The 27,923-nt window shown below is 32.4% G+C and overlaps 2 protein-coding genes and 2 long non-coding RNA genes across 5 annotated transcripts; 3 read left to right on the top strand and 1 right to left on the bottom strand.

Annotated features, from left to right (window-relative positions):
* The first annotated feature begins 1,717 nt into the window (after positions 1-1,717).
* Positions 1,718-2,854, top strand: LOC149886526 (uncharacterized). The gene has a single exon (XM_090091309.1). It carries the CDS (start codon positions 2,134-2,136, stop codon positions 2,707-2,709), a length of 576 nt encoding a protein of 191 aa, XP_089947435.1. The 5' UTR covers positions 1,718-2,133; the 3' UTR covers positions 2,710-2,854.
* A 419-nt stretch (positions 2,855-3,273) lies between these two features.
* LOC149886523 (uncharacterized) lies at positions 3,274-26,310 on the bottom strand. The gene is made up of 20 exons (XM_090091308.1): positions 26,072-26,310; positions 21,463-21,707; positions 21,086-21,263; positions 20,793-20,978; positions 20,282-20,600; positions 19,905-20,116; positions 19,389-19,825; positions 19,082-19,223; positions 18,236-18,781; positions 17,838-18,026; positions 17,615-17,708; positions 17,109-17,398; positions 16,892-17,014; positions 7,125-16,775; positions 6,444-6,989; positions 6,228-6,335; positions 5,470-6,137; positions 4,839-5,206; positions 4,348-4,748; positions 3,274-3,721 (listed from the first exon to the last, which is right to left on the bottom strand). The coding sequence occupies exons 1-20, from the start codon at positions 26,133-26,135 to the stop codon at positions 3,615-3,617; spliced, it is 14,874 nt and encodes a 4,957-aa protein (XP_089947434.1). The 5' UTR covers positions 26,136-26,310; the 3' UTR covers positions 3,274-3,614.
* Positions 22,512-23,606, top strand: LOC149886525 (uncharacterized). Its single transcript, XR_016453614.1, has 3 exons — positions 22,512-22,652; positions 23,171-23,201; positions 23,387-23,606. It is a non-coding gene; the product is annotated as an uncharacterized LOC149886525 (long non-coding RNA).
* LOC149886524 (uncharacterized) lies at positions 23,851-25,852 on the top strand. 2 transcript variants are annotated; one of them, XR_016453613.1, is made up of 3 exons: positions 23,851-23,991; positions 24,199-24,246; positions 25,733-25,852. It is a non-coding gene; the product is annotated as an uncharacterized LOC149886524 (long non-coding RNA). The 2 variants fall into 2 exon arrangements; XR_016453612.1 differs by lacking the exon at positions 25,733-25,852 and adding an exon at positions 24,965-25,104.
* Positions 26,311-27,923: the final 1,613 nt, after the last annotated feature.

The following is a 27,923-nucleotide window of genomic DNA, read 5'->3' as shown; positions in this document are numbered from 1 at the left end:
AATGGTCGGTTTTCTGAAAAAGATGCTTTCAAAGGACATACTTTTAAGTGAAGTAAATAATTTTTATCTTCATGAAAAATATGCTGATCAACTTCAAAATCACTGCATCATGATACGAATTCGACGTGAAAATCGTGTTAAACTTCGTATTTAAATGCATCGGTTCTATGATATGAAGAGAAAGTAGAAAACCCGTTAAAAAAAATAATAATAAAATACAATAAAAAACAAAACAACAGGAAACCACAAAATACCACATTCTTATTAAGAATTCTTGATAAAAAATGTGGCATTTTTTTGCTGTGTTTTTGGTGGTCTTCTTTTTTTTTTTCTTTTTTTCTTTTTTTTTTTACCGTGATTTTCTACTGTCCCTATCAAAGGGGAGACGCGACGACAAGAAACCGGTTTAAAAACATCAGATAAACAAGTAGAAAAAAAAACATCTCTATGAAGAAAAAAAATATTTTGAAGTAAAAATAAGTAGAAATAGAAAAGCGTTTAAGAAACGTGTTTTTTTAAGAATGGCGGCGACGAGGGCGGTAAACTTGAGTTAGACAAAAAACAAGTTATAAATAACTACACTTTTTCGGTTTTATAGCAACTGAGTATTATCAAATTTAAATTGTAAATGCAACGGTTTACCGCGGGACAACTTTTTTTCTTTCTTTCTATTGTTTTAATGAATGACTGTTTTTAAAGAAAAGCAATTTGCCAATTGTCAAAAGAAATTCTATTACTCATTGAAGTTAAGAAAAAAAGTTGTAACCTCCCAAATATGAAATTTATTTCTCAAAAACATTTTTTTCTTCTTGAAGAAACGCTAAAATTATTGCGTTACTCCTTCAGGCAGAGGACAAGTGTGTGGTTTTGGTAAAAACGAAACCTCTACCACATTTTTCTATTGATAGTTTATTAATGAGTTTATTAATGATAAAGTGCTCTTTAAAAGCATCGCTATTGAAATCAAATCCAACAAACGGTTGAAGCGGGAAAGTACTAAGGCCTTGAGAACAGTAGGTAAATGTAAAGCAATGCACATATACGGCACCCTGGCGAAAATGTAAAAATCCATATTTTTTAAAAAGATTGGTAACATATTAAGATTTGATTTACACGTGCAAATTCTGATAATTTTAAAAAAAGCTTAAACACATTCTTTGGTTTCTTTATGAAAAACCTTTGAATTTAATTATGAAATACTTGATATTTTCAACGTTTTAATCTAAAACTATGAGTGTTGTCATCTAAATAAACTTGCAAACTTGGTTCAGCTTGTTTACGGGGCAATAAATATTTTTACCAAATTTTGGAAGGGGAGCGGGAGAGGGAAGGATTATAAATCTTTTGAAGAGATTTAAAAAATCGTCGGCTGGACGTTCGCAGTTTTAGTTTTGTCTTTTAGCTATTTTTACTCTCTTTAAACTTTTTATCAGTTAAAATAAGTGAAAAAATAAAAATAAGTAAAAAGAATAAGAATAAATAAGTAAAAAAAATTAAGTTAAAGTGTAAAAATTAAAAGCAAACAATAAAATAATAGTTTTATAACTACTGGGAAAAAAATTTGATTCTGTTAGAAATAAATTTTAGTAGGCAAACCCTCTGCCTCTTTTTGACGCTTTTATCATCGGCAAAGAATTTTTAAAGATAACAAAAAATTGCGTAATGAAAAAAAGTGTCGCAGTGAGAAAAAAAAAAAAATCAAAACAGAAATAAGCGACGTCAAGAAATGTTTTTTAAAGCGAGCTCAAAAAGAATTTTGAAAACTATTTTTTTAAACATAAAGAGCAAACGCTGAAGAGATTTTGTTATTAATGGGTGACAGGTGCGAAGGAAATCATTTTCTTTGCGAGAGTCTTTGATGAAGTGAGGCGATGACAATAGAACTCGTTAAGTTGTTGTTAAGATTTTATAGCATTCATCTTTTATACAGAGTAAATTGATTGGTAATTTTTTAAATATGAAAATAAACGGATTGGTCTTTGAAATTGGTCCGTTTATATAAAGTTAACGGATTGGTCATTTTTGAGAATGAAATAAGTTCTTGAAGTGTCTTGAGTTCTTTAAGAAGAAGTCAAGAGGTAAAATTTCAGAGCATTATCTTGAAGTGTCAAAATCATACGTTTAGCCCTTAAAATGCACGTAATACTGCTTTTGATATTTACAGTATTGCATAGCTCAGTCCAAGAAAATAATGTGCGTGAAATATCTCTTGGGAAGTTAATTGATGATTACCTGGCTAAAGAAAACGTTCGAAGAGATGAGTTCCTTAATAAAGTAAATTCAGAAATTATGCGGTATATCTATGAACTGGAAGACGAAAGCAAAGGAAAAGAAAAGAGACTTAACGAAGGGAGTACAGAGGTCCTCACAGAAATTCAATTGCCGCGAGAGAGTAAGGATATATCTAGCGTCAATAAAATGCAGAACGGTATAGATGGCAAGTCAAATATTCGAAGTTCTATACCAACAGGAACATTGATATTTCGAGGGAAAAAAGAAACAAAAGCAAACAGCGAGTATTCTTCGGAGCAAATGACTCCTGGAAGTTTGCTATTTCGGGGGAAAAAAGAATCAGGGGTAAAAGGTAATCCAAAGAATGAAACTGAAATTTCTCGCGGGGAGCGACTTCAACAGACGGAAAGAAATTTCCTTATGAAGATTAAAGAATATATTGAAAAACTACTAAATTCAAGTGATGAAACCATGTAGTTTTCGTTTGCAACATTCTTATAAATATGTAAATGCAATTAATTTATTTTTAAGCAATTTATTTAAGCAAAACAAAGAAATGTCAGTTTATCAAGTATCTTTGGTATGTAATATTTTAAAATGGAATTTTTGACTAAACTAAGTATATTCTTGTATTTAATATTATCACAAATCCTCCCCCTTCCTTTGCAAAGTCCGTCAGTTTTCCTGTTGAAATTTATCTTCTAAATTCAAAATCTTGTCATCATTTTGTTCTTTGTTAGGGATTGAACCCTGTCCTTGACGTTAGAATTAATCTTTAGCTCTATGATATGGGTTCAAGAAATGTTTAAGTGAACCCGTTAAAATCAAAAAAGCTTGTGCACCTAACACACTAACGTGCATCAAAGGAGCTTGTGTACCAAACGCACCAACGTGCATCAAAAATTTGGAAACAAATTAGGATTAAAAAATTTGGTACAAAAATAAAAATAAAATAATAAAAGTGAAAATAACTGAAACCAGGCGTAGATAAAAAAATGAACGGTGAACATTTAAAAAGTCGAGTAACGAAGTGAAAACTAATTTTAACTTCATTAAAAATGTATGTCAAGTAAAATATATTTAAAAAGTCAGTTATATATAATACAAATTGCATATATATAAAATTTTCTAACATAACTAGATCCTTTATTGGATAATGTCTTTAGGTAATAAATTAAATCTACTATACAAATAAACAGCGCGTTGGAATTTATTATTTTTTCACAAAAATATTTTAAAATCGAAATTTTTGCGAGAAGCGAGATTTTTTTATCGTAACAAAAGTTCAAATCCATAAACAACAGGTGATTTACACAAACGACAAATTTTTTCTATTTTGTAAATTACCTTTAGCAATTTTTAAATATTATAGTAAACTATTTTTATGGAATAGATGAAATAGTGTCATGTTTATTGTTCAAGCGACGATAACTAAGAAAAATCGATAGAGTCAATACAACGATCGCACATACCATCAAGCTAACGGACACTAAAAAATAAAGACAACTATGAAAAAAATCATTATCAAAAGATTATTATCAACACTAAAACGACTTAAAATTTAAAGTGAAACGATCGCATAAAGTAAAGAAAATTGATAACTCTGGTTGAGACATACTTATTCAATTATTTATTAGAAAATTAGAAGCCATTTATAAGTTGTAGCCATTATGAATTTACAATAAGTTTTAAAAATAACATCTGCAAGATTGCCTTTTAAAAACTGCAGACGTTCAAACTAAATTAACAATAAGCGATAAAATAATATGCAGAAAGTTCCACCCATTTTTATTGTTAGTTAACTAAGGTGAAAATTTGTGACAATATCAAAAAGGCAGAAAAAAGTTGAACGATACAAAAGTCGGTCTTAATGATGACGCATAAACTTTTTAAAGTTTGTATTACGATTGAAAAATATTGAGTTTTTATAACGGTTGAAAGAATAGGAGATATCGAGATGAAGCTTATTGTAAAGCGTTTCTCGGTAAATAAGCATTAGCGTTTACTGAGAAACTCTCTTACGAAGAAAATGCATCATATATAGAAATTTGTTCCTAAGTTGATAACAAAAAAAAAAAAAAAAAAATTCTTAAAGGTGTCAAAAATCGTATTTACCTGTGAGGTCATCGAGTACTTTGAAAAAATTCGCTTGCTTACTGATTTTTGCAACAACTTTTCTATCGACCAGCGATTCTTTTAATGCCCTACTTTTTCGAACTGGGTCAGAATGTGTGCTTCTGCTATCTACAAAAATTGGGCCGCTATTCACTTGCCAAACATTAAAATTTTGTAACTCTTTTAGATTGTTTAAATGACGACGCTTTCGTCCGCGAAAGCATTTTCCTCGAGTACAACGAGAATCTTTTGTCAATGACGCACTTCCGTCGCATACTAAAACATCGCAGTGCAGATATGTTAAGGAGCTCTCAGCCCCAATGAAAGAGAAAGACTCATAACTCATTCTTTGAGAATCTGGGGGAGAGGAATACTGTATCAATGTTGGATCCTCTTTACACCTTTATATGAACAAGAAAATGGGCATTTTTTAAAACCTTGTAAAGCATGGATAAATATGACAGAGAAGAAAAAATGAAAAAATAACCTACCCATCTTTTAGTAAAAAATGTCGAATAGGATCGCTTTTATCAGCTGTCGGTGTAATTGAGCAATTTTCTGCTAACATGACGAGCCGTTTATCATCAGATTCAAGCTTTACTTCAAAATAAAGTCGATTGTCGACTTCCATCGGGTAGTCATTTGTTTGGAGCAACTGAGAAAAAGCTGAATCTTGGTAAATATTTATATTTATTTCAAATTTTCCTACTCCAAATTGATCCCCTACAAGTTTTGAAGCAATATCATTTACTTGGAAACCAAAGGCTGAAACTCTAGATTCGGTCGGATAAACACAAGAAAAGGGAATGTTTATTTTCTTTCGCGATATAAAAAAACCACTTTTAACGCGATCAACGATCTAAAATAATGATCAAAAGAACTTAATAAACTTTTATTTTTTGAAAAAAAAAAAAAAAAGAATTTCTGAAACAACCAATAAAAAAAATATGTAATCTGAAGTTAGCTTAGTGTTTACTTAAAAAATACGACTCTTTAAATATTAGAAATATAACTCTTTAGAAAAAAATAATAAAAAGAAAATGTTTTGCAACAATGCAAAAAAATTCCAAAATTTCAAACAAAAAACATACACAGCAAACAATAAATAAAAACAAAACATACAGCATTTGTATAAACGACAGCACTGTTTAAATAACGCCGAATAGTTCCGCATTCAAATAATGGCACATCGAAATTAAAGTGCGAGCCATTATGGGAAGGATGACATTTGGGACTACTTGAATTTAGCTTAATGGTATCAAGCGAAACGTCAGGAAGGTCCTTTTGATTTATACTAACTTGCATACTGTAGGTATTACATGAAATGCTCATACGACAAAAGTTGATTTCTCTACTAATTCCACTATCAGTTGTATTTAGTGTCCTTGTAGCATTTCTTTTTGCAGTAGAAGCTGTCGATAATGACATCTCAGTAGTAGATAATGGCAACTCTGTGGTAGATAATGGTATCTCTGTGGTAGATAATGACATCTCTGTGGTAGATAATGACATTTCTGTGGTAGATAATGGTATCTCTGTGGGAGATAATGATATCTCTGTAGGAGATAATGACATCTCTGTGGTAGATAATGGTATCTCTGTGGTAGATGATGACATTTCTGTGGAAGATAATGGTATCTCTGTGGGAGATAATGATATCTCTATGGTAGATAATGACATCTCTGTGGCAGATAATGACATCTCTGTAGTAGATAATGGTATCTCTGTGGGAGATAATGATACTCCTGTGGTAGATAATGCATCTTTCATTTGTGTGTTAACTAACATTTCTAAATAAATTTTTAAGAAAATAAAAAGCAATTTAAATTTAAAGAAAATAACCAAGAAACTTTTTAACAATGCACGCATAAAAAAGGTACCTGCTTTGGTTGTAGATATGTTAAATGTGGTATTAGAAAGTACTTGAGATTTTGGAGTGGTCATTTCACTAAAATCTGTAGACTGTTTTGATGAATGATCTTGATTAACTACATAAAACATTAATTTATTCACCATATAAACTATTTGAAATAAAAAAAAAATGTAAACAATAAATAATTAGAATATATAAATGACTTCAAAACCAATGAAATTACCAGATGAAACTTTGATTGCCAACTTGGTAACAACCTCTTCTGTAGCTTTTTTTTCACTATTTTCAACAACAACTAAACTTGAAGAGCCACCATTAGTTAAACTGAAAGGATTTTGGTCAGAGAGAGCTCCTATAAAAACAATAAAGACCTCAACACCCATAGCATTTAACTTTTCAGATTCTTCCATAACTCCTTCCTTTTCATTCTGTTGTTTGCCATCAGAAAAAACAACTAAGATATTTAAACCATCTTTCGCAGAAAACAGTAATGGCAGAGCTAACTTCATAGAAAGGTCTACTCTACTCTCACTTTCAGGAAGTTGTAAATTGTCAACCAAATCTGTAAATGATTTACTAGATTGTTGATTGGAAATCTTTAATGGCACTAAGACTTGGGATGAAGATATCATTATACCAAAATGAACGGGATTTGCAAAAAGTTGAAATTGGCCAAATATTTGCTTTGATAAATCTTTTTGAACTTGATCATACTCAACGGATGAGTCATCAAAAAGAAAAGCAACATTGAAACTTTTTGTAAATGTCACTAAAAAAAAAACAAAAAAAAAAACATTCAAATCAAATAAAAACAAACATAACTTCAAAATAAAAACTACAAAATAAAGATGAAAAAAAAAAAAAATATCTTGAAGACAGTAAAAATAATACAACAAAGTAGAACCTGATTCAGTAACTGTAATATGAGGGGTATCTGTGGAAGTAGAAGCTCCAAACTGCTTAGTTAATGATAAAATGGCAGATGAATCAACATCACTTGCTACCACGGAAGAATAGCTATCAACATTAAGTGTGGACTGAGTTGTGACACTAGATGAAATACTAGAAACAGATATAACTGAATCTAAAGATTTAGTAGAATTAAAAGATGACTTAAAAACTGAAGAATATAACTCATCAGTGTGAGCAACATCAGGAGATAACGTAGCAGTAGTCGCAACATCCATTTCAATAGGAACGCTACTAGAACTACTTTTTAATAAGTCAGTAGATAGAGAAGGTGCAGCAGAAGATGATTCCAATGAAACAACCAAGTCCTCAGAGTGGTAAGTGATTGCAGATGAAGATGCAACAGTAGAAACATCTGAAAAAACTTGAACTGTTGAAGTTTGCTGACGAATGTCAACTTCTACTGGCAGTGTAGAGGATGAAATTGATGAAGTTGATTCCATAGAGCTTGAATCACTAACTGAGGAACTTTCTACTGTTAAAAACGATTGTGAGTCAGTAGAACTCTCCATCGATAAAACACTTGAATCACCTGTTGTTAAATCTGATAATACAAAAGTAGAAGAAGGTAAATCAGTTATAGAAAAAATCAACCTATCAGTACCATCATTGACACCTGCAGTATCTACAACATTTTCAACACCCAAAGTACTTGTGACATCCACAGAATCTGTTACCTGGCTATTATCAACAACTGCAGGATTAGGGTTTGAGGTTGTAATAGTTGTTGACTCTTCAATGCTAGCGTCACTGGATGAAAAAACTATAATAGCATCAGTGGACTTACTTTCAATTGTAGAATCAACAGCAGCCATACTAGAACTACTTTCCAATGAGTCTGTAGATAGAGAAGGTGCAGCAGAAGATGTTTCTAATGAAACAACCAAGTCCTCAGAGTGGTCAGCTACTGCAGATGAAGATGCAACAGTAGAAACTTCTGAAATACTTGACTCTTGAACTGTAGAAGATTGCTGACTAATGTCAACTTCAACTGGAAGAGTAGTGGCTGAAACTGTTGTAGTTGACTCCAAGGAGCTTGAATCATCAACTGAAGAGCTTTCTACTTTTACAGTTGATTGAAGTTCAGTTGCAACATCACCAGACAAAACACTTGAATCTCCTGTCGCTAAATCTGATAATACAGCAGGAGTAGATGGTGTATCAGCAACTGAAACAACCAAACTATCAGTACCATCAGAGACAGCTGAAGTTTCTACAACATTTTCAACGCTTAAAATACTTGGGAACTCAGTAGAACCCAATTCCTGACTATTATCAACAATTACAGGGTTAGGTGTTGAGGTCATAAGAGTTGATTCAACAATGCTTGTGTCACTGGATGAAGAAACTATAATAGTATCAGTGGGCTTACTTTCAACTGTAGAATCAACAGCAGCCATACTAGAACTACTTTCCAATGAGTCTGTAGATAGAGAAGGTGCAGCAGAAGATGTTTCTAATGAAACAACCAAGTCCTCAGAGTGGTCAGCTACTGCAGATGAAGATGCAACAGTGGAAACTTCTGAAATACTTGACTCTTGAACTGTGGAAGATTGCTGACTAATGTCAACTTCAACTGGAAGAGTAGTGGCTGAAACTGTTGTAGTTGACTCCAAGGAGCTTGAATCATCAACTGAAGAGCTTTCTACTTTTACAGTTGATTGAAGTTCAGTTGCAACATCACCAGATAAAACACTTGAATCTCCTGTTGCTAAATCTGATAATACAGCAGGAGTAGATGGTGTATCAGCAACTGAAACAATCAAACTATCAGTACCATCAGAGACAGCTGAAGTTTCTACAACATTTTCAACGCCTAAAATACTTGTGACCTCAGTAGATTCCTTTTCCTGACTATTATCAACAATTAAAGGGTTAGGTGTTGAGGTTGTAAGAGTTGTTGACTCTTCAATGTTAGTATCACTAGAAGAAGAAACAATATTAGTATCAGTGGGCTTACTTTTAACTGTAGAATCAACAGCAGCCATACTAGAACTACTTTCCAATGAGTCTGTAGATAGAGAAGGTGCAGCAGAAGATGTTTCTAATGAAACAACCAAGTCCTCAGAGGGGTCAGTTACTGCAGATGAAGATGCAACAGTAGAAACTTCTGAAATACTTGACTCTTGAACAGTGGAAGATTGCTGACTATTGTCAACTTCAACTGGAAGTGTAGTAGCTGAAACTGTTGAAGTTGACTCCACAAAGCTTGAATCACCAACTGTAGATCTTTCTACTTTTACAGTTGCTAAATCACCAGTTAACACACTTGAATCACCTGTTGCTATCTCTGAAAATACAGCAGGAGTAGATGGTGTATCAGCAACTGAAACAACCAAACTATCAGTACCATCAGAGACAGCTGAAGTATCTACAACATTTTCAACACCCAAAGTACTTGTGACATCCACAGAATCTGTTACCTGGCTATTATAAACAACTGCAGGATTAGGGTTTGAGGTTGTAATAGTTGTTGACTCTTCAATGCTAGTGTCACTGGATGAAAAAACTATAATAGCATCAGTGGACTTACTTTCAACTGTAGAATCAACAGCAGCCATACTAGAACTACTTTCCAATGAGTCTGTAGATAGAGAAGGTGCAGCAGAAGATGTGTCTAATGAAACAACCAAGTCCTCAGAGTGGTCAGTTACTGCAGATGAAGATGCAACAGTAGAAACTTCTGAAATACTTGACTCTTGAACTGTGGAAGATTGCTGACTAATGTCAACTTCAACTGGAAGAGTAGTGGCTGAAACTGTTGTAGTTGACTCCAAGGAGCTTGAATCATCAACTGAAGAGCTTTCTACTTTTACAGTTGATTGAAGTTCAGTTGCAACATCACCAGATAAAACACTTGAATCTCCTGTCGCTAAATCTGATAATACAGCAGGAGTAGATGGTGTATCAGCAACTGAAACAACCAAACTATCAGTACCATCAGAGACAGCTGAAGTTTCTACAACATTTTCAACGCTTAAAATATTTGTGACCTCAGTAGATTCCTTTTCCTGACTATTATCAACAATTAAAGGGTTAGGTGTTGAGGTTGTAAGAGTTGTTGACTCTTCAATGTTAGTATCACTAGAAGAAGAAACAATATTAGTATCAGTGGGCTTACTTTCAACTGTAGAATCAACAGCAGCCATACTAGATCTACTTTCCAATGAGTCTGTAGATAGAGAAGGTGCAGCAGAAGATGTTTCTAATGAAACAACCAAGTCCTCAGAGGGGTCAGTTACTGCAGATGAAGATGCAACAGTAGAAACTTCTGAAATACTTGACTCTTGAACAGTGGAAGATTGCTGACTATTGTCAACTTCAACTGGAAGTGTAGTAGCTGAAACTGTTGAAGTTGACTCCACAAAGCTTGAATCACCAACTGTAGATCTTTCTACTTTTACAGTTGCTAAATCACCAGTTAACACACTTGAATCACCTGTTGCTATCTCTGATAATACAGCAGGAGTAGATGGTGTATCAGCAACTGAAACAACCAAACTATCAGTACCATCAGAGACAGCTGAAGTATCTACAACATTTTCAACACCCAAAGTACTTGTGACATTCGCAGAATCTGTTACCTGGCTATTATCAACAACTGCAGGATTAGGGCTTGAGGTTGTAAGATTTGTTGACTCTTCAATGTTAGTATCACTAGAAGAAGAAACAATAATAGTATCAGTGGACTTACTTTCAACTGTAGAATCAACAGCAACCATACCAGAACTACTTTCAAATGAGTCTGTAGATAGAGAAGGTGCAGCAGAAGATGTGTCTAATGAAACACCCAAGTCCTCAGAGTGGTCAGTTACTGCAGATGAAGATGCAACAGTGGAAACTTCTGAAATACTTGACTCTTGAACTGTGGAAGATTGCTGACTAATGTCAACTTCAACTGGAAGAGTAGTGGCTGAAACTGTTGTAGTTGACTCCAAGGAGCTTGAATCATCAACTGAAGAGCTTTCTACTTTTACAGTTGATTGAAGTTCAGTTGCAACATCACCAGACAAAACACTTGAATCTCCTGTCGCTAAATCTGATAATGCAGCAGGAGTAGATGGTGTATCAGCAACTGAAACAACCAAACTATCAGTACCATCAGAGACAGCTGAAGTTTCTACAACATTTTCAACGCTTAAAATACTTGGGAACTCAGTAGAACCCGTTTCCTGACTATTATCAACAATTACAGGGTTAGGTGTTGAGGTCATAAGAGTTGATTCAACAATGCTTGTGTCACTGGATGAAGAAACTATAATAGTATCAGTGGGCTTACTTTCAACTGTAGAATCAACAGCAGCCATACTAGAACTACTTTCCAATGAGTCTGTAGATAGAGAAGGTGCAGCAGAAGATGTTTCTAATGAAACAACCAAGTCCTCAGAGTGGTCAGCTACTGCAGATGAAGATGCAACAGTGGAAACTTCTGAAATACTTGACTCTTGAACTGTGGAAGATTGCTGACTAATGTCAACTTCAACTGGAAGAGTAGTGGCTGAAACTGTTGTAGTTGACTCCAAGGAGCTTGAATCATCAACTGAAGAGCTTTCTACTTTTACAGTTGATTGAAGTTCAGTTGCAACATCACCAGACAAAACACTTGAATCTCCTGTCGCTAAATCTGATAATACAGCAGGAGTAGATGGTGTATCAGCAACTGAAACAACCAAACTATCAGTACCATCAGAGACAGCTGAAGTTTCTACAACATTTTCAACGCTTAAAATACTTGGGAACTCAGTAGAACCCGTTTCCTGACTATTATCAACAATTACAGGGTTAGGTGTTGAGGTCATAAGAGTTGATTCAACAATGCTTGTGTCACTGGATGAAGAAACTATAATAGTATCAGTGGGCTTACTTTCAACTGTAGAATCAACAGCAGCCATACTAGAACTACTTTCCAATGAGTCTGTAGATAGAGAAGGTGCAGCAGAAGATGTTTCTAATGAAACAACCAAGTCCTCAGAGTGGTCAGCTACTGCAGATGAAGATGCAACAGTAGAAACTTCTGAAATACTTGACTCTTGAACTGTGGAAGATTGCTGACTAATGTCAACTTCAACTGGAAGAGTAGTGGCTGAAACTGTTGTAGTTGACTCCAAGGAGCTTGAATCATCAACTGAAGAGCTTTCTACTTTTACAGTTGATTGAAGTTCAGTTGCAACATCACCAGACAAAACACTTGAATCTCCTGTCGCTAAATCTGATAATACAGCAGGAGTAGATGGTGTATCAGCAACTGAAACAACCAAACTATCAGTACCATCAGAGACAGCTGAAGTTTCTACAGCATTTTCAACGCTTAAAATACTTGGGAACTCAGTAGAACCCGTTTCCTGACTATTATCAACAATTACAGGGTTAGGTGTTGAGGTCATAAGAGTTGATTCAACAATGCTTGTGTCACTGGATGAAGAAACTATAATAGTATCAGTGGGCTTACTTTCAACTGTAGAATCAACAGCAGCCATACTAGAACTACTTTCCAATGAGTCTGTAGATAGAGAAGGTGCAGCAGAAGATGTTTCTAATGAAACAACCAAGTCCTCAGAGTGGTCAGCTACTGCAGATGAAGATGCAACAGTGGAAACTTCTGAAATACTTGACTCTTGAACTGTGGAAGATTGCTGACTAATGTCAACTTCAACTGGAAGAGTAGTGGCTGAAACTGTTGTAGTTGACTCCAAGGAGCTTGAATCATCAACTGAAGAGCTTTCTACTTTTACAGTTGATTGAAGTTCAGTTGCAACATCACCAGATAAAACACTTGAATCTCCTGTCGCTAAATCTGATAATACAGCAGGAGTAGATGGTGTATCAGCAACTGAAACAACCAAACTATCAGTACCATCAGAGACAGCTGAAGTATCTACAACATTTTCAACACCCAAAGTACTTGTGACATCCACAGAATCTGTTACCTGGCTATTATTAACAACTGCAGGATTAGGGTTTGAGGTTGTAAGATTTGTTGACTCTTCAATGTTAGTATCACTAGATGAAAAAACAATAATAGTATCAGTGGACTTACTTTCAACTGTAGAATCAACAGCAGCCATACCAGAACTACTTTCAAATGAGTCTGTAGATAGAGAAGGTGCAGCAGAAGATGTTTCTAATGAAACAACCAAGTCCTCAGAGTGGTCAGTTACTGCAGGTGAAGATGCTTCAGTAGAAACCTCTAAAATACTTGACTCTTGAACAGTGGAAGATTGCTGACTAGTGTCAACTTTAATTGGAATAGCAGTGGATGAAACTGGTGTAGTTGACTCCAAGGAGCTTGAATCATCAACTGAAGAGCTTTCTACTTTTACAGTTGCTAAATCACCAGTTAACACACTTACATCACCTGTTGTTAAATCAGATAATACAGCAGGAGTAGATAGTGTATCAGCAACTGAAACAATCAAACTATCAGTACCATCAGAGACAGCTGAAGTATCTACAACATTTTCAACACTTAAAATACTTGTGACCTCAGCAGAATCCGTTTCCTGACTATTATCAGTAATTACAGGGTTAGGTGTTGAGGTCATAAGAGTTGATTCAACAATGCTTGTGTCACTGGATGAAGAAACTATAATAGTATCAGTGGGCTTACTTTCAACTGTAGAATCAACAGCAGCCATACTAGAACTACTTTCCAATGAGTCTGTAGTTAGAGAAGGTGTAGCAGATGATGTTTCTAATGAAACAACCAAGTCCTCAGAGTGGTCAGCTACTGCAGATGAAGATGCAACAGTGGAAACTTCTGAAATACTTGACTCTTGAACTGTGGAAGATTGCTGACTAATGTCAACTTCAACTGGAAGAGTAGTGGCTGAAACTGTTGTAGTTGACTCCAAGGAGCTTGAATCATCAACTGAAGAGCTTTCTACTTTTACAGTTGATTGAAGTTCAGTTGCAACATCACCAGATAAAACACTTGAATCTCCTGTCGCTAAATCTGATAATACAGCAGGAGTAGATGGTGTATCAGCAACTGAAACAACCAAACTATCAGTACCATCAGAGACAGCTGAAGTATCTACAACATTTTCAACACCCAAAGTACTTGTGACATCCACAGAATCTGTTACCTGGCTATTATTAACAACTGCAGGATTAGGGTTTGAGGTTGTAAGATTTGTTGACTCTTCAATGTTAGTATCACTAGATGAAAAAACAATAATAGTATCAGTGGACTTACTTTCAACTGTAGAATCAACAGCAGCCATACCAGAACTACTTTCAAATGAGTCTGTAGATAGAGAAGGTGCAGCAGAAGATGTTTCTAATGAAACAACCAAGTCCTCAGAGTGGTCAGTTACTGCAGGTGAAGATGCTTCAGTAGAAACCTCTAAAATACTTGACTCTTGAACAGTGGAAGATTGCTGACTAGTGTCAACTTTAATTGGAATAGCAGTGGATGAAACTGGTGTAGTTGACTCCAAGGAGCTTGAATCATCAACTGAAGAGCTTTCTACTTTTACAGTTGCTAAATCACCAGTTAACACACTTACATCACCTGTTGTTAAATCAGATAATACAGCAGGAGTAGATAGTGTATCAGCAACTGAAACAATCAAACTATCAGTACCATCAGAGACAGCTGAAGTATCTACAACATTTTCAACACTTAAAATACTTGTGACCTCAGCAGAATCCGTTTCCTGACTATTATCAGTAATTACAGGGTTAGGTGTTGAGGTCATAAGAGTTGATTCAACAATGCTAGTGTCACTGGATGAAGAAACTATAATAGTATCAGTGGGCTTACTTTCAACTGTAGAATCAACAGCAGCCATACTAGAACTACTTTCCAATGAGTCTGTAGTTAGAGAAGGTGTAGCAGATGATGTTTCTAATGAAACAACCAAGTCCTCAGAGTGGTCAGCTACTGCAGATGAAGATGCAACAGTAGAAACTTCTGAAATACTTGACTCTTGAACTGTGGAAGATTGCTGACTAATGTCAACTTCAACTAGAAGTGCAGTGGCTGAAACTGTTTTAGTTGACTCCACAGAGCATGAATCATCAACTGAAGAGCTTTCTTCTTTTACAGTTGATGGAAGTTCAGTTGCAATATCACCAGATAACACAATCGAATTTTCTGTTACTAAATCTGATTGTACAGCAGAAGTAGATGGTGTATCAGCAACTGAAACAGTCAACCTATCAGTACCATCAGAGACAGCTGAAGTATCTATGACATTTTGAACACCCAAAGTTCTTGCAACATTAACAGAATCTGTTACCGGGCTGTTATCAACAACTGCAGGACCAGGGGTTGAGGTTATAATAGTTGTCGTCTCTTCAATTCTAGTGTCACTGGATGAAGAAACTATTACAGTATCAGTGGATTTACTTTCTATTACAGTATCAACAGGTTCAATATAAGAACTGCTTTTTAGTAAGTATGTAGATAAAGTTGGAATAGCAGTGGATTTTTTTTGTGTGACAACTATACCCTGAATGTAATCAGTTTCAGGAGAAGAAGATTTAACATTAGAAGTATCCAAATCACTTTGGCTTTTTGCTGTTGATGTTTTGTGACTGTCATTTTCAATTGGCAGTGTAGTACCAACTGTAGAGCTTTTTTCTTTTAGAGTTGATTGATATTCTGCTTCAACATCACCAGATAAAACATTTAAATCACCTGTTGTTAAGTCTGATGATGCAGTAGGAGTAGATGTTAATTGAGTAAGGGAATGAATTGAATTATCAATGTTATCATAGATCGAAGAGTTAACTACAAGATTTTCTTTACCTAATGTACTTTTGACATCAGAAGATGCTGATAGTTGACTATTTTCAAGAACTGTTGGTTTTTGCGTAGAGAGCAAAGTAATTGCTGATTCTTCATAGTTAGAGTCAGTGGGTAACTTAATTTCTGTAGACTTAATTGAATTACTTTTAACGGCAATTTTAACAGATGCAATGCTAGAACCCCTTCCTAAGAGGTTTGTTGATGGAGGAGTAGGAGAAGACATTTCTAGTGAAATAATTAAGTCCTCAGAGTGGTTGGTAATAGCAAAAGAAAATGCAGCAGTAGAAACATCCAACATACTTGAGTCTTGAGCTATTGAATTAGCTTGCCTTATGGAAGATAAATCCTGGAGGCCAGATTCACTGGTTGAATGTGTTTCAAAAGGTAAATTTGATTGATTTTTAACAGGTTGGGTAGTAGAATACATAGAAGCAGCATATGTATTGATAGATTCATCAGAGTGAATAGCTGTAGCAGTATTTACTGTAATCGTCTTAACTTCTATGTTACTTAATTCATCTACAGCATTTGATTCTTCTTTATTAGTAACATCATGTGTCTGAAGAGTGTCAGGCATAGTAGATGATAATATCCCAATGCCAGGGTTAATAGTTACAGCTAATTGCTCATCATTGATATTTTTTTCTGAGTGGTTAGGTGCTTCAGTTGTGTTCTTTAAACTAACAACTGCAAACTCATTGGAATCATCAGCAATATTTTCCTCTACATAATTTTCATAAATAATAGATTGTGAAGTAGCAGGTAGAATATTGGCTAACAGAGATTTGTTGGCTAACAGAGATTTGCTTGTTGAATGATTTTCTTTTCCATCTATAAAGTTAAAAAAAAACTCCAAATAAATTTAAAAGAATAATAATCCTTTAAAATAATACTGTAGTTTTAACACTTCTACTTTAAAATAGTTTATAACTGTTCATAAATTTTACCTGTACATCCCCTTCCATCAATATTTAAATAATACCCATCATTGCAACTGCATAAGTACTCATAAGGTGAAGAGTTGCATGTGTGATCACATTGGCCATTTTGTACCAGACATTCATCAGCCACTAATAAAAAATTTAATAAATTAACTAAATTTAAGAATCATTTTACTTACAACGCTTAATTATTATTTTGTTCAAAAGTTCATATAGAACGTACAGTTTGACACTCGAAAGTCTTTAACAACAGTATTTGTCATTCTATGGCACCATAAACCAACATAATTGTTTATTTGAGAGTCATGTCCTTCCCCTGTCATAACAACTTCCTTGATAAAAACATCATTTATGTAGATTTTTGCTTTTGTTCCATCTACAACTGTCCTCAAATGTAACCACTCTCCATTTTTGTAACTGTATGACAATCGTGGACTTGTCTCAGTCCCATCAGAGCTTATATACAAGAACTGATTGACCCATAGAAAATAGCCCCATGCTTTCGTGACAAATCTGTTAAACAAATTGTTGTAAGTTTACTTTTCTATTGTAAATAGTTAAGGATTTTATTAATTTTATACATTATATAATGACCATGTGATCTTTAAAAATATCTAAAATACATACTCTCAAAACATTTAAAACACAAACATCTTCAAACAATTAAATGAGATTAATGTTGGATAAATGAGATTACTATAAGATAAAAGTAAATAGGTGAATACTTACTTTATATCACTACTACTGCCTAACTTGTACTTAAAGATATGCCCACAAGAACCAAAACCTAACTCCCCAGAAGGTTGAATCTTTGATTCAATCACTTAAACAAAAAAAGATGCTGTGTATATTTTAGTTCAGCTCAAATGTGAATTGCATTCGATTAATTAACTTTAAAAACTGGTACTAGATTTTACTTAATAATAAAAAACCTTTAATGAAAGATGATTACCATATCTAGATCGATGAACTGGTTGAGACCAAATCCTAGCAGGTCCAAAATGCCATTTTGATTCTGGAATGTCAGGAATAACCGCAGAAAAACTATCACTATCTTCCTTAAATTGTCCAAAAATATCAATCCACTGCATATTAGGTATAGTATTAGATATAGTGTTGGATAAAATTGTTGATGGTGGAGCTGAAGATAAAATTTTTATTCATTTTGGTAACAATTTTTCTATGAAAACAGATTTTAAAAATTGATTTACATATGTATTTGACATCAGGAACTTTTAGAACTTCATAGCATTAGAATCTTAAACTTTAAAAGGAATTAGTGAAAAACATCAAACAAAAAACTAAGAATGTAAAAAAGAAAGTTAAAAGAGAAAAGATTTTTAAACCTACCATACATTACTTTCCGAGAAAGGTTTTCTAAGAAACTTTCTTTTGATTTCTCATCAGTATCCTGCAAAAGAACAACATCATCTCCGCCTAACAACCGCATTTTGCTATAATCAACGTTCTGGCCATACCCAATAGCTATTATAGAAACATCAGCTTTCTTTAATTTAAAAGTTTCATATTCAATTCGCTTGTCTTTAGCAAATATACCATTTGTATAAATAATGAGAATTTTTGGTACACCTGATCGTGTCCCTATTCCGTTTGTAAAAAGATTAACTCTTGCTTCTTGCATGCTTAACACTAAATCACCTTTCTCAGCTTTTAATTCAATGTTATTTATAGCATCAACATAGTCTTTGTTTGAAAAATTATCAGCCAAAGTGAAAGGGACATAAGAAATATTTCGTGATACAATTGCTCCAAACTTAACTTCATTCTTAAACATCTTTACAAACATAATAGTTAAATCTTTTTGTATCTCACCCATTGCACCATCAAACACAAAGACAATATCATAAGCCTTTGAAAACCCATCAGAATATAAAGCTAAAAAAAGGGCACTTATATCTAGATGATTTACAATAAAGAAAATCAGTTTAGTAAGACAGTGAATCAACTTAATAATATACATGGTCAAGTTTAAGTGATGCAAATATTTCTTCTTTCATAATGTAAATTAATTTCATTTTATTATATTCATAAAACAAACTTAAACATATAAAAAGGAAAAAAGGAACCAAAAGCGATATTTTGAAGTTTAACAATTTTAGAAGAAATAATTTTCAAAAATTAAATTAATACAGTTACCTGTACATAGAAATTAATCTTAAAAAAAAGGTAAATTACCTGCTTGATTGCAAGCTTTTGTTGCAATTGATTTTGTTAGAAACAATGCATTACGTGAAATTTGGAAAAAATTAGACTGGTCTTGTAAAAGATTTTTTATTGTGCCATAGTTTATATCACTGCCATATGCAATGACAAATATCTAAATAAAAACTTTTTGTGTTAGTACAACCAATACTAAATTGATAAACATAGAAATGAATAATTAAAAAAGAACAGAATAAGGTACTTTACCAGGCTTTATCAAGTTTAGATTTCTAAGTAAGTATAATCAAATCTTAAAAGTAAAAAGAATAATAATGCATGCCTTTACTCCTAAATTTGATATGTGATCAATTATTTTCTCAAATCTACCTCCAGTTTGAAATCCATCTGTTAATATGAAAAGAACCTTAGAAACTAAGCTTCTGGATTCATTTGATTTTATAAGCTCATTAAAAACTGCAGAAAGTGCCATGTTCATGTCTATTTGACCTTTTGGTCCAGGAATTTCATCTAAGGCTTGATTGAACAGATTAACATCGAAATACTTGTTGAAACCAATGATACTAGAGCCATAGCTATTAAATGACAGAACAGCTGCATGGTTTCCATGTTCACTTAAACCAAATTCTGAAACAATTCTCCTCAAAACTTCCAATAAGTGTAAATAGTGTGCAGCCATACTACCAGATGCATCAAGAAGAAACATGAGATCACTTGTTGATTTGCAGACTTTAACATCAATTAAAGTTGCTTTTTCAACTTTAAAAAAAAAAAAAAAGAAAATAGAAATAGAAAACTGTAAAAAATAAAATGACAAAAAGTAGGTGTAAATATTTACCTATACTATTATAAATCTTTCCCATTATTTCAACTCTGGTGGTAGCATCATTAACTTGTGTAAACATTTTTCCTCCATTAAAAACTAGGTTGTCTTTAGATACATAATCTAATGTAGTAAATAAATAAACTATGGCTCCAGCAGACCTTAAAGCATTCAGTTCTTCCCTGATTGTTTCTTTATCCACAGATCCCAAAAAAACTATAAGCACTCTAATGTTAAAACAGCATAAGTAATTATATTCAGCTTCCAAAAAATTAAAAAATCATAGTCATCAAGGATTTAAGCACACTTTTATACAAGTTTTGTACAGACTTTTTTATAAAGATTTTTTTTGTAAAGATTTTTTTGAAAAAATTGAAAAAACCAGAACTTACTTTTTTAATTGTTCTTTATTTTTACTTATAAAGTTTTTATTTACAGTTTGAAGCACTTCATTTAAACTATTATCATGAGTATGTAACAAATGTTTTTTCTTTAATTCTTTGAGCAGGTAGCTGAATTTTGAACTACTGTCATAGGAGCCGTATGAAAACAAAGACACCTGCAAGTGTTCTTCAGGAGCATTTATAGAATATATATATTTTATAAAATCAATTTGGTTTTCTAGACTCTTTTCATTAACCTCAACATCAACATCTGTAGTTTGCTCAACAACAAAACCAATATCAACTTTTGCCTTGATCAGTTTTTCACCTACAGTAAGAGAAAAAGGTGTTTAATCTCTTTCTTTATCAAAATGTATCATTCTAAACAAAAATTACTGTTTGGAAGGAATTTACAAAGAACTTGAAAAAAATAATGTTTGTGGATGGTTTGTAAAACAGGAGCTGAGTCATTAACATTGATTCTCATTATTACAGCAAATTTCATCTAATATATCCTTACCAATTTTTGAAACAAAATTTTTACAAATGCTAACTATAATATCTTCAGCAAAAGATATTTGTGAATCAGGTTGAAATATGGTTTGGATGTCTTTACTCTGTAAATCATTTGGATCATTGCCAATCAGATTTTCTAAGTTGTTCATGTTAAAATCTGTGCCAACCACAACGATATAAGGTATAATACCTGGAAGGAAATGGTTGTTATTTGCATTGACTTTAGTAAAACTATTTTTATACAAGCCAAAAAAAAACAAAAAAAAAAACATCAATAGCTGGTTTAAAACAAAGAACCTTTAAACATAAGTCTCTTCATAATACTAATTGGATCAGCGGTACATTGATCAGATTGATGACCATCTGTCATCAGTACTAACACAGGCAATGCTCCTGGTCTTGATCCTGTAAGAAATGACTTCTCAGCTTGGAGAAGAGATAGATCAACTCTACTTGATTCATAGGTATGTTCTAACTGTAGAAAAAATAGATAAATTTTAAAAAATGATCTAATAAAAAATTTACAAGTACTTCTTACATAAGTACAATTTCATTTTAAAAACTTCACTATCACTACTATATTACTGTTAAAATTTATTCCAAATACAACAAGAATTCATAAATTATGAATTTATCAAAAAGATGAACTGTAAATACCAAAGTATTATAGATACCTTGTGCAAATGTTCTTCAAATGATACTAAATTTTCATGTGCATTGAGAGGTATTTGTATTACTGGATTTGCTTCTATGATTACAACACTAGCATGTAATCCTGATGCTGATATTCCACCTGCTGCTTTTATTATGCTGATTACATGCCCTATTTGATTATTGAACTCTGAAGAAATGCTTTCTGAACCATCCAAAACAAAAACAACATCAAGCGGAATGTTGCATTTTTTAGATGAAGATTGTGCTTTAAAAAAAAAAAAATAGCAAAAAAAAATTTGTTAAAAGTACATTGACTTTCATTTAAGCATGGGAATTTCGGCCTTCGAAATCGACGAAATTAAACGAAATTCGTGTTTCAATTTCGTATCGAAATTTATATTGAATTTCGAAAGACGAAATTTTTAAACATTACAAATTCACGAATTTCGAAATTAAAACTTATGTTTAATTTCGTGTCAATTTCGTTACTTTCAATGACCCGAAATTATACGAAATTTTTTCGCGAAATTAAACAATCCAAAAAATCGAAATTTCGTTCTCAATTTCGATCCGAAATTGAAACACGAATTTCGTTTAATTTCGTCGATTTCGAAGGCCGAAATTCCCATGCTTACTTTCATTAAAAAGAAATCAGAATTTAGTAAAAACTGTTGCTTAGCCACACAAATCTGCTATTCGTGTGAATAGGCAATAATTACAGATTAATAGTCATAAGCCATATAAACATTAAATTTTTACAACCAAAATTTGTGAATTTGTCCGCAATTTAATCTGTCTAGTTTTTATGCAAATTTCTCATTTTTCTTTCGTTTTTTTTTTATTGAAAATAATCAGCAATTACTCGTATTTTTAACAACTTCAGATTATTTTTTTAAAGTAAAAACTTCTAAATATTTCAGCCTATCTTTTAAAGATATAAAAAACAAAGCATTACACCTAAAAGGCTATCATTATACTGGGAACAGCATTCTTTTGATGAAAAGGTTGCAATTGCCTGCTATGATCTGTAGCAAGAATGTTTATGCCAGTTCTATACACAACACTTGATGCCCTGCAACAGGTTTCATTATACATTCGATGGTCTGTGAGTCAGTATGGAGGTTGGGTTAAATTAGTTTCTAACCCTCCATTAAGGCAGCCTCTGTATCTTAACTGCTAACATCAAAGAGTGGAGGCTAGAAAACTCCAGGTAATTATTAAGTCTTTTGTTTAGTGTTTTTTACTTTGATAGAGTTAGTCACAGAGCTTCCTCCCTTATACTTAAGTCATCTAAAACACGCATGCTGTAAAAATGTTTTTAGGAAGCAACCCAAAATTATATTAGAAATTCTTTAACTGTTCAATTTCTTGCTTTTCTGAATTTGTCAATGTTCAAACCTCAGAGGTTTCGGAGAGTTTGAATTAATTTAAACTTAAATCAAACATTAATAACTTTCTTGACCGTATAAAGACTTAATTCAATTCAGTTGTATTACTTGCCTAAGTGAAGAGGTCTTCACTTAGGCAAATAATATCAAATAGGTTATTAGGCTGCCAACTAGATTTAATTCTTATGCAAACTTAAAATATAAATGCTTTGAGATGTAACAAATTCTTCTTAATTCAAGAGTATTAATGGTAAAGTTTCATATAAGATAATTAACTTTTCATCTATTGAATATTCCAATTAACGAAGATTTTTTTGGCTTTGTTTACATTTTTGTTTAGACGCGTGTTGCAATCCATCTATTTTAAACAGGTAAATCAGAGGTTTAGGAAAATCAAAAATTATAAAAACTTATTCGCATAAAAATAAAAACGTTTTCAAATAATATTTCTTTCTATTCTAAAAATTATATTCATTAATTTATCCACAATGCTGGATTAAATATTTAAGTTTTACACTTAGTTGTGCTAAAACAACAATTTTTTATTAATTTATAGAAAGAGAAGAAAATCTTTAAACTTAATTACTTCACATTTAAAGATAAAAAATAGAATGAAAAGGAAAAGATTTTATCAAGGTGGGCACGGTTATCCTGTGAGCTGGAATGACAAGCTTAGATGTACATCATCATCTTCACGAGAATTTTTTTTTGCTTCAATCTCGAAAGGATCATTCCCGCAAGGGGAGGATCCTTTTGAACGATGTTGATCGTTTAAAATCACGTTTGTACTTTCGTTAAAAGAGCCATCGAATCCAGTTGTATTGCATTAGCTGCCACCACGCATCGATCAATCATACATATTGGATCAGAGTATTTGTTCAGTTTGGTTAAAAACACTTTTTAAAAGAACAAAACACAGCGGTATGTTAAAGTCAATTCATCTGCTAGGGATAAAAAACAAGTTTTGCCAACGTGCTGTTTCGATATGATGGCTGTATATGGCACTGACCTCTTCTGTATTGTTTTCTTTATTCAGTGAAAACTTAGCAACAAATGCTAATTTTATTGATGAGTAACAATGTTAAAGCTTGTAAAAAAGCTGATAGTCAAAAAAAAAATCTGCTTGAAAATTTGTGATTAGTTTGATCCTGCTTTACATAAGTGAGTTGTTATTAAGTATGGTTTTTTGAGGTGAATTTTGTCATTTATAACCATTCTTGTGAAAAAAAAAAAAAATCTGTTGAGTCAGCACAATTTTAGCATATTTTAAGACGAACTCATGTGTATAAATTATTGTTATTTTTAAAAATGTATGATTGATCAAGTGACAACTAATACAATTTCATTAATTGATTATATTATTTTCAGGATCATGGAAAAAAGCTTTTATGATACCAAGTACCAAGATACCACAGGGTAATTATTTTAAATATTACTACAAAATTACAGACATTTGAAAAAAAACAAAAAAAAAACAAAACAAAACAGGATTTGCACCAAACTTATCTAACAATATAAAGGTGTAAGAATACTTAACAAAAAATATAACTTTAAAAAGATATAAAAGTTTGCACTTTATTGTTATTATTCTTTATTAATCAAAAACCAAATGCTAATCCATTGTTTACATATCGCACACCTTCTTTAAAAATCTTAACATTTGATTGTCCTGCAAATTCAGTCTTAAGAAAAATGTATGTTTGCACTTGGGTAAATAAAATACCAATGCATAATCTACCCACAGGTTCACTAGAACTGGGATTATTTTTAGAAAACTCGTATTGTGCACGTTGCCGTGTAGAAATGTCACTTTCTATCAAGGTCAACTTTACCAAGGATCTGTTTTAACACTTCGTGTTGAAAGTCAACAAAAACATAATACTATAATATTCGTTTATTTCCTATTATTTTTATATCGCTCCGTATTTGTTTTAAACTCGATAGCTTAAAGAAATAATGAAGATATATAGTTTGTTTAAAAATTTTCGTTGTGGGAATTATCTGTAGAGTTGTTTACAACTTCGTAAAATATCGCAGGAGCTTTACGAGCGTAATTCATTTAAGACAAATTAGCTTTGTTTGTTTCTACCTTACATCTATTCTGCTGTTCAAATATTTGGGGTTTTTTTTAAAGGTCACCGACTAAGAATGCGATTGGAGATCAACAGTCAATCAATTTCATTTCCTGTTTTAGTCAGTACGGCTTTGCACTAAGATGACCAAAACAATAACAAACAAATTTGTCATCTAAATAAATGAAAAGATGATGTAAATAACTATACAAAGGAAAATTTCATATCGTATAAACTTGTTATAATTCTCTTTTTACATAGTCTAGACAATATTTTTTTTCTCCAGACATTTTTTCTAGATATATTTTTGTTCTCCCAGTCTTTTGTATCAATTTCTACACGGCAGAGAAATTGTCTAAATTAGAGATATTCATTTTATGCTAATTATATAAATTTTAAAAATTATATAAATTTAAGAAAAAGAAACTGAGGAATTTAGAATGGAAAGAGTATCTTCCATTTTTGAAACTTTTCTGATGCTTTTAACTTATAGTTGCATCTCGATAGATTTATTTCTTGATAGATTTGTTTTTTAGATATAACAACCAAGTTGGTTAAAAAAAAAAAAAGTTAACGCTCAATGAAGAGCAATATTTGACGCAGTGCCATTCCAAATCTTTTGATTGTTTTTATAAAATCTGAAAGATTCTTTTTATTTCACAATCTTTTATTTCATTTGCTGTTGGAGATAATATTATATAACAAATATTCCGACAAAAACAGCACGAAGTTACTTAAGTCAAATTATTTTCAATCTCTAAGATTTTGTTGTTTAAAGTTATTAAAATTTCATTAATCTTGAGAGGCGCATTTCGTTTTATTTTTGAAAGGTCGTATTTCAATGGTTCTCGGTCTAAGCTAAAGCGTTCGTCACTTATGTTGCAGCTGATGTCTCACGGATTGCATAATTATTTTTTTGATTTTATTACAAAAATATATTGCAGGTCTTCGAACAGTTTTTTAGCAAAAGCCTTTTACCCCTCTTTCACCCCACCTTTATAAACTTTATTTATCCCTCAGATTTACTTTTATCAGTTCATAATAAATCAGACATATTTTACGGTCGAAAGTAAATTGTCTAATAAAATTTAGTGCTCCGTCAACTGAGTTTACTAACCACGAGAAGGTTCATCAAGAATTACATTAAATTATAACTCTATAAAAATTACCTTGTGAAATGAAGACTATTTGAAAAAAACTTTGCAATAATCCGCGTATCCATCCTTTCTTCATTCTAGGAATTCTAAGAGATAAAGTAACACTTAGGCTCTTTTTAGTTATATACTCTACCAGAGTTAAAGCGACTGACAAAACACTTGTTGATATAACACATGGAGAATGTCAATATCCAAAATGACGATTAACTTAAGTATTATTGATAAGGTCACTGAAGAAAAATGACGCGCATGAGCACCAGTTCGCAGTTATTTGAATTTATGTATCATTACCATTCAAGCGTGGTGATTTATCAATCCGGGGGTTTACTATTCTTAAAAAAAGCTAAATAAAAACGTTTTATCCGGCAACGATATGAAAATTTTTATAAAAGTTCACCAGACGCGCAAAATGATATAAAATGATATAAAATGAAATGAAAATTTTTATAAGAGTTTGGCAGACGCGCAAATAGTTTAAATCATATTTACGGTTCATGTATTTGTTAAATTTTTAGTTAATCATTTTAAAATATTTTTTTTAATCAACTGCATAATTTTCAATCTTTCCTGAAAAATAGAGATACTAGATCATCATTGATTACATGGATGATAACGACTCAAGTAAGAATAACCATGATTATAATTATGAGGGGGTAATCATAATGAAATTGTCATTGTGACGACCCAGTTGATGATTAATATATAATCTTTGTTATTTTCTTATGCAGTTTTCACTGAATGCGTTAAGCTTCTTACAAGACCGCAGAAATTTGAAACGCACAATCTAAATATTTATACTTGAATATTGCATCCCTTTATTTTGAGTCATTATTTATTTAAAACAATTGTCCTTCCAGACATTTCATTGACTTTTAATGACTCTTGGAAAAAATTAATGAATAAGCTCTCTTTCTTCTCAATAAGAAAACGATTATTTTTTTTTTACGTAACACGTATGTCAAGGATATAAAAAACAACCAGAAGTGATCAATTAAGAAGAATGAAAGGTTTGTGTTGTTAGGTCCAGGTTACCTGACATTTTGAGTAAATGACCTTATTAGAGTAAAATGTTTTTTTTTTCTGGAAGCTAAAAACACGAAATTATTACGCCACCTTCCCTGAATCTTTAAAAAAAAAAACAATTATTCATAATTTTATAAACAAAATTTCAAAAAAACTATATTTTTAGTTTTTATAGTTTCAAAGGAGAGTACAAATATCCATCAATTATCAAGATGTTATGAAGTGGATGAAGCGAGTAAAAGCACTTGTTTTAAATAGGGGTTTAAGAGTCTTAGGGCTAAGAGAATTAGCTTTCTATTTTTAAACAAGACAGGGTGTTCGAAAACGCACAATTTTTAAACAAGACAGGGTGTTCGAAAACGCACAATTTTTAAACAAGACAGGGTGTTCGAAAACGCACAATTTTTAAACAAGACAGGGTGTTCGAAAACGCACAATTTTTAAACAAGACAGGGTGTTCGAAAACGCACAATTTTTAAACAAGGCAGGGTGTTCGAAAACGCACAATTTTTAAACAAGACAGGGTGTTCGAAAACGCACAATTTTTAAACAAGACAGGGTGTTCGAAAACGCACAATTTTTAAACAAGACAGGGTGTTCGAAAACGATACTTTGAAACTATAAAAACTAAAACAAAAATTTATTTCAAAGACGCAACTAAATTAGGAATATTTTTTGTAGTTTATAATAGATGCCTGTCATGGCCTCCATTTTCTTGCAGAACAGTTTTCAAATTGGCCACCTATTTGTTAATGGCTGTTGCTGTTTTTTCTTGTAAAATGTTTGCTGTTGCTTGCTTAATGTAATGAACTAATTCTTCTATAGACCATATAATACAATT

The sequence above is a fragment of the Hydra viridissima genome, unplaced genomic scaffold (assembly GCF_058129835.1).
Source record: "Hydra viridissima isolate aposymbiotic clone 2 unplaced genomic scaffold, HvirCarnegie_v1 scaffold_6, whole genome shotgun sequence".
NCBI lineage: Eukaryota > Metazoa > Cnidaria > Hydrozoa > Anthoathecata > Hydridae > Hydra > Hydra viridissima.
This window is presented reverse-complemented; position numbering and strand designations above follow the sequence as displayed.